The 6,986-nt window shown below is 41.9% G+C and overlaps 2 gene segments (V, D, J or C); both read right to left on the bottom strand.

Annotated features, from left to right (window-relative positions):
* Positions 1-866: 866 nt before the first annotated feature.
* LOC115825467 (Ig kappa chain V region 3381-like) lies at positions 867-1,333 on the bottom strand. The segment is given in 2 exon segments: positions 867-1,210; positions 1,285-1,333. Coding segments are annotated over 2 exon segments (393 nt in total).
* A 1,737-nt stretch (positions 1,334-3,070) lies between these two features.
* LOC115825465 (immunoglobulin kappa variable 6D-21-like) lies at positions 3,071-3,565 on the bottom strand. The segment is given in 2 exon segments: positions 3,071-3,408; positions 3,511-3,565. Coding segments are annotated over 2 exon segments (387 nt in total).
* Positions 3,566-6,986: the final 3,421 nt, after the last annotated feature.

Raw genomic sequence — 6,986 nt, 5'->3', positions numbered from 1 at the left:
AAGAGAGCAGGTTAATGACAGCAACTGATCAGGTTAAGATAAGAGCAGAGGAGAGGAGAGGGAGGAGAGAGAGAAGATGAGAGGTATCTAAGCCGGCAGCTACTAAGCTAAACTATGCCAGGAGAGACTACAGCAGAGACTGAGCTATACCGGAAGATTAGTTTGAGACTATGCTATCATACGACACGGAGAATAAATGAGTCTTAAGTTTGGTTTTAAAGGTAGCAAGACAGTTTGCCTCTTTAATATCTATAGGTAGGCTGTTCCAGAGAAAGGGTGCGCGGTAGGCAAAGGCGCGATGGCCAGCAGACTTCTTTTTAACTTTTGGAACAACTAATAATTTAGCAGCCTGAGAGCGCAGGGTGCGGGGGGGGGCGTAGAGTGTAATTAAATCAGAAAGATAGGCCGGTGCAAGCCCATGGAGAATTTTAAATGTTAATAGGAGGACTTTAAAATCAGCCCTCATGTGAACTGGGAGCCAGTGAAGGGAAGCCAGGACGGGAGTGATGTGATCGAACTTCCTAGTTCGGGTCAGGATTCTGGCAGCAGCATTCTGGACAAGCTGAAGACTTCTGGTGCTAGAGGCGGGCAAACCAGAGTACAGAACGTTACAGTAGTGGAGGCGAGACGTGACAAATGCATGGACAATGGTTTCTGCATCAGCTAAACATAGTAGGGGCCTAATTTTGGCGATATTGCGGAGATGGTAAAGGCCGTTTTGGTAGTGTTCTTGATATGAGTGACAAGCGAGAGACTAGAGTCAAAAATCACACCAAGGTTTTTAGCTGTAGAATTTTGCGAGAGAATGCAGTTCTCTGCAGGTCTCTGTGCAGTCTGACTGAGGAAGGTTTTTGTACAGCTCTATATCACTGTGTGAGCACCCATTTACTACTGATGCTATGTAGACTCTGACAATAATAATCTCCTGCATCTTCAGTCTGGACTCCTCTGATGGTCAGAGTGAAGTCAGTCCCAGATCCACTGCCACTGAAACGATCTGGAATTCCTGACTCTAACTTATTGGCCCTGTAAATGAGGAGTTTAGGAGCCTGTCCAGGTTTGTGTTGGTACCAGTGCAGCCAGTGACCATAGGAGCCGCCACTTTCGTAATACACTGCAGGACTGAATTTACAGTTAATAGTGACTGTGTCTCCTGGAAGAGCAGATTTCACTTGAGGAGTCTGAGTTACAGTCACCTGTCCTCTGGACTCTGAAATGAGACAAACATAAATGTAAACAAATAAGTAATATATTTCATAATATATTTCAGAATGTCACATTTACCTTTTGTATAAAACAAAAGTGTCCAGATGAAGATGGTGATGAAAGTCATGGTGTGTGTGGGTTAAGTTAATGGGGTAGGCAGTGAAAACACTGGCCATATTCATTATAAACAGACAATTTCAATAGAAACAGATTCCATGCAATCAGTGTCACCATCATAAGACACAGGTGTGTGCATTCCGTACTTTCTATGTGACAAGTGGTAGATTTTCTCTCTTGGACAATGAGATTGTAAGTAATTTGTGCTGAATTTCCACTCCAGTCAGTGTACTGTCTAAGAGCTTTGATCATTTCAAACATGTTTCAAATTATTCACAGAATATTTCTCATTCATATTGACTTATTGTGAGCTGTTTTCTCACAGGTGAAAATCAGTCTGGTTGCAATATGTCAGAGGAAAAATAGGAAGATCATGTTTGGAGAAAAATCAAGTTTTGCTCTCAATTAAAGACTGTTTGTTTTGTTTCTTTGGTAAACACTGTATGTACAGAAACGATTGTCTGTCTCATTGGCACAATTTATTCTGTTAATGTCCCATGAATGATATTTCTTTCCATAATCATTTTCTTGGTCTATAAATTTGTTTGTTTGTTTGTTTGTTTGTTTTCTTTTTTTTTGTTTGTTTTGTTTTCAGGACTAATTATTGAACACTGTATCATTAAAGCCAGTTGAAGATTTTTCTCATCTGTGACTGTGCTGGTGCCAAGATAACTCAGTTTCTCATTTAGATTTCTCTCTATCTGATAGAGTGAGACTTGGTCCAAGCAACTGTATCATCAGAGTAGATCATCCTTTCTTCTCTTTACTTTTCCTTTGATTGGTGTTTGTGTAATGAAGGTTTGTGAAAAGATGGGTATACAATTTACTGCCAGACTTAAGAGATACGAGTCATTTCTGACTACTCTGCTGTCAAAGAGCTTGAACAGAAAAAAAAGTATAAATATGTATCGATCATTTGTATCCTAAAACATCTCAAAATGAATATGAAATTTATATTTATTTTCTCTGCTTGTCTAGAGTAAGTTTAGTGTAATTGTATGTCATTGTGCTGTATCACATCCTCCCCCTCAGCACCTGCAGTAGGTCCCAGCTGTAGCAGTGCAGTCTCTGTGCAGTCTGACTGAGGGAGGTTTTTTTTTACGGCTCCATCCCCTTTTATTCCTGTGCTCACAAAACGATTTAATGTGCGATGCTCTTCACTGATCGGTCATTGACTCTTCATTTTGATTGACAGACTAAAAAAAACATGATAAGATTGATTGTTAAATAAGACCCTCACTAGATAATCCAGCAAAATTCAGGACTAATCATTGAACTATTTCATTAAAGCCAATTGGGGATTTTTCTCATCCTCATCTGTGACTGTGATGGTGCCAAAATAACTCAGTTTCTCATTTAGATTTCTCTCTATCTGATAGTGTGAGATTTGGTCCAGCTGTATTATCATAGGAGTAGATCATCCTTTCTTATCTTTACTTTTCCTTGGTGTTTGGTGTTTGCATAATTTAAGTTTGTGAAAGATGGGTATACATTTTACTGCCAGACTTAACAAATAAGAGTCATTTCTGACTGTGTAGCTCTCAAAGAAAAAGGGTATAAATATGTATCCTAAAACATCTCAAAATGAATATGAAATTTGTCTATATTTTCTCTGCTTCTCTGGAGTTAGTTTAGTGTAACTGAGTGCTGTATCACATCCTCCCCCTCAGCACCTGCAGTAGGTCCCAGCTGCAGCAGTGCAGTCTCTGTGCAGTCTGACTGAGGGAGGTTTTTGTACGGCTCTATATCACTGTGTGAACACCCAGTTACTACTGATCTTATGTGCACTCTGACAGAAATAATCTCCTGCATCTTCAGTCTGGACTCCTCTAATGGTCAAAGTGAAGTCAGTCCCAGATCCACTGCCACTGAAACGATTTGGAATTCCTGACTGTAACTTGTTAGCAAATTTAATGAGGAGTTTAGGAGCCTGTCCAGGTTTGTGTTGGTACCAGTACAGGCAGTGACCCAAGGAACTGTGGTAATACACTGCAGGACTGGTCTTACAGTTAACAGTGACTGTGTCTCCTGGAAGAGCAGATTTCACTTGAGGAGTCTGAGTCACAGTCACCTGTCCTCTGGACTCTGAAATAAGAAACAAAAATATAAATATAAACTTCAGCACATATTAGAAAGAACTGCTCCTGGAACACACTATTAAATTCATATTTTATATCTTCTCTTTACCTTTAACACAGCACAAAAGTGTCCAGATGAAGATGGTGATGAAAGTCATGGTATCTGTGGGTTAAGTTAGTGGGGCAGGCAGCTCTCAGTCATCAAGTGTTAAACTCACAGGGCTATAAACACTCCCAGAGCACTGAAGCATGTGCTGCCAATGCAAAGTCTCCTCTCTCTATGGAAATGATCTTCCTGGGTAAACAGGGCACTTGTAATTAAACAGACTTGTGAACACAGAAATGGTGCTGAATGGAATTATTCCCTGTTCAGCCCATTCAAAATATTTTCAAGTTATTTCCTCCACAAATATCTGACCTAAGTTACAGATATTTTTATGGGTTTTTAAAACTGATTTAACTTCCATGTATTTTGTATTCTATATTTTATATGATGACCCATATTCAACCAGTCTGTGTCACTGTGCTCGTCTGTGCTCTCTGTATCCCTCTACTGGCTTTTTTAATCACAAATTTGTACATTCACTTCCCTGTTTTTGGTAAGTGTATCAGTGGTTCCTATATATACTCTTAGTTTTCCCCTCTTTGGCTGTGTGGAGGTACATTGTTAATGTATCATGTTAACCAGAAGTTTGAATCCTGATACCTGTAAGTGTCCAGAAGTCTTTATTTTGTCCTGGTTATTTCTAATACAGTCTCAGCCATTCTGCACATGCATCAAGAACTTCAGTCTGTGACAATAACTAAATGTATGCACGTCTTTCCAAGAGAAAAAAAAAAAAAAAAAAAAACAATGTTGGGCTGTAAACTTTGTAATTGTGTGGAGTCTATTCCACTTGACTACTCACTTATCAAATCTATGGACAGATTATTGTCAAGGTTTACGATTGATAGCATCAGTCTTCACAAGGGACAAACATGACATGTGACGTGCTGTAAAAGTCAACTGAAAAACACAGACAGATTTGACCCTCATGTCTTGATCTCTGTTTCTTTACCTGTGAAAACGGCAAAAAGGATCTTAGAGACAATGGTGATTCCTCACACAGTGAATCTGACTTTCCATTTGTGCTGTTTGAAGAACAGTGATGTGTCTTGGCTGACGATTGATTGATGTCTCTCTGATCTGATTTGTAGGGTGGCAGTTGGAGGTGGTTCAGAGATGTCAATATGTGTAATAATAGACAGGAGTGCAGAGTAAAATGATTATGAAAGTTAAGAAAGTATTCAATAAGGCATAGAGTTCTCTACAAGTCATGGGAAGTAGGAGTGTGTGATTGTAAGTAAAGATAAGTGTGGTAGCATGACAGGTGTCATAAGGAATAGAAGTATGCCCAAGATGTGATGAACCTTGTCATATATACTCTTGGACAACTACAGGGTCCTGCTTTCATATCACACCTTACTGGCTGAAAACTGGAAAAAAAAAAAAATCCATTAACGGAAAACTGCCTGACACAGACTAACCTTTATTCAGAGTTTTCATCATGCACAAGGAGTAAGATCACAGTCTTAATCAGACCTCTTTTGCCGACAACTCACCTCTGGTCTTCAAGACTGATCATGCCTCAGTGCCAGGCTGTCTGTGTGAGGATGAACTATTGAAAGAAGAAGAAGAAGAAGAAGAAGAAGAAGAAGAAGAAGAAGAAGAAGAAGAAGAAGAAGAAGAAGAAGCCCTTATTTGCCATTTGCTCAAGTGTACAAGGGCATTGGAATTCTAGTGTGGATCTCTCAGACATGCCGGAGAGAGCACCGTGATGTCCCACTGTAGGGGGAGCACAATCTTCCAAAGACTTTTGCATTTAACTCATCTGTGACCAGTGAACACAAAGTAGGAGCAGTGAGCAATGAACACACACATACTAGGAGCAGTGAGCACACACACACACACACGTACACACACACACACACACACACACACACACACACACACACACACCCCTGGAGCAGTGGGCAGCCACAGCCGCAGTGCCCAGGGAGCGGTTAGGGGTTAGGTGGGGGTTGGGGGTTAGGTGGGCGTTGGGGGTTAGGTGGGGGTTAGATGGAGGTTGGGGGTTAGGTGGGGGTTGGGGGTTAGGTGGGGGCTGGGGGTTAGGTGGGGGTTGGGCGTTAGGTGGAGGTTGGGGGTTAGGTGGGGGTTGGGGGTTAGGTGGGGGTTAGGTGGGGGTTGGGGGTTAGGTGGGGGTTGGGGGTTAGGTGGGGGTTGGGGGTTAGGTGGGGGTTGGGGGTTAGGTGGGGGTTAGATGGAGGTTGGGGGTTAGGTGGGGGTTGGGGGTTAGGTGGGGGCTGGGGGTTAGGTGGGGGTTGGGCGTTAGGTGGAGGTTGGGGGTTAGGTGGGGGTTGGGGGTTAGGTGGGGGTTAGGTGGGGGTTGGGGGTTAGGTGGGGGTTGGGCGTTAGGTGGAGGTTGGGGGTTAGGTGGGGGTTGGGGGTTAGGTGGGGGTTAGATGGAGGTTGGGGGTTAGGTGGGGGTTGGGGGTTAGGTGGGGGCTGGGGGTTAGGTGGGGGTTGGGCGTTAGGGGGAGGTTGGGGGTTAGGTGGGGGTTGGGGGTTAGGTGGGGGTTAGGTGGAGGTTGGGGGTTAGGTGGGGGTTGGGGGTTAGGTGGGGGTTGGGGGTTAGGTGCCTTGCTCCCCCACCCACATTTTTACCTCTCGTTCCCAAGCTGATGTTACACACTGTGTATGTATATGCATGGTATATGTATGGTATAGTATATGATATATACTGTATATGTAAATTATATGATACATGTTACATACTGTGTATGTATATGCATGGTATATTTATGGTATAATATATGTTATATACTGTATATGTCAATTATATGATACATGTTACATACTGTGTATGCATATGCATGGTATATTTATGGTATATGTTATACACTGTATATGTAAATTATATGATGCATGTTACATACTGCGTATCTACATGTGTATGCAGGCATCAATGTCTCTCTGACCTGCCATCATTGGTGACAGCCAGGTAACAATAATGTTTGCCCTAAGCCTTGGCATTGTTCGTCACTGTTGTGAAATTAGACAATAGCCCACCATTAAGTTCAACAACAAGCGAGCTAGCTTGGCATAAAATAGCGTCAGTTAAAACAAGTGAACTCGGGTAGGCTAGTTGCTTTGTCAGGCTACTGAAACACATATGCATTACGTGGCTAATAGTCTATGCAATCATATGTGGATATCAGTAACGTTAGCCGACCTGTCCCCCGTCACAAGAAGATGCTGAAATAGGCTGTATGGTTCGTGCACTGTTGACATGCTCATACTGATTAGTCAAAGTTTTAAGATATAGCTTAGTCAATTATCTATTCTTACTCCTGTGACAAAGCATTTACTGGTAGTTGTAGGCAATTCAGTACAATAGTCCAGGGCCTTTACAAGTTCAGATTTGAAAATTTAACTGTTCATCTAATTTTACTGAAATCCAAATCCAAATCAGGCATGAAGGTACTTTAGCTGAATATTAGTATTTTGTTAGCATTATAGTTGAACTGTCCTTATATCAGTTT

The sequence above is a fragment of the Chanos chanos genome, chromosome 12 (genome assembly GCF_902362185.1).
Source record: "Chanos chanos chromosome 12, fChaCha1.1, whole genome shotgun sequence".
In the NCBI taxonomy this organism is placed as follows: domain Eukaryota; kingdom Metazoa; phylum Chordata; class Actinopteri; order Gonorynchiformes; family Chanidae; genus Chanos; species Chanos chanos.
The sequence above is the reverse complement of the archived record's forward strand: the minus strand, read 5'-3'. Positions and strand labels throughout refer to the sequence as shown.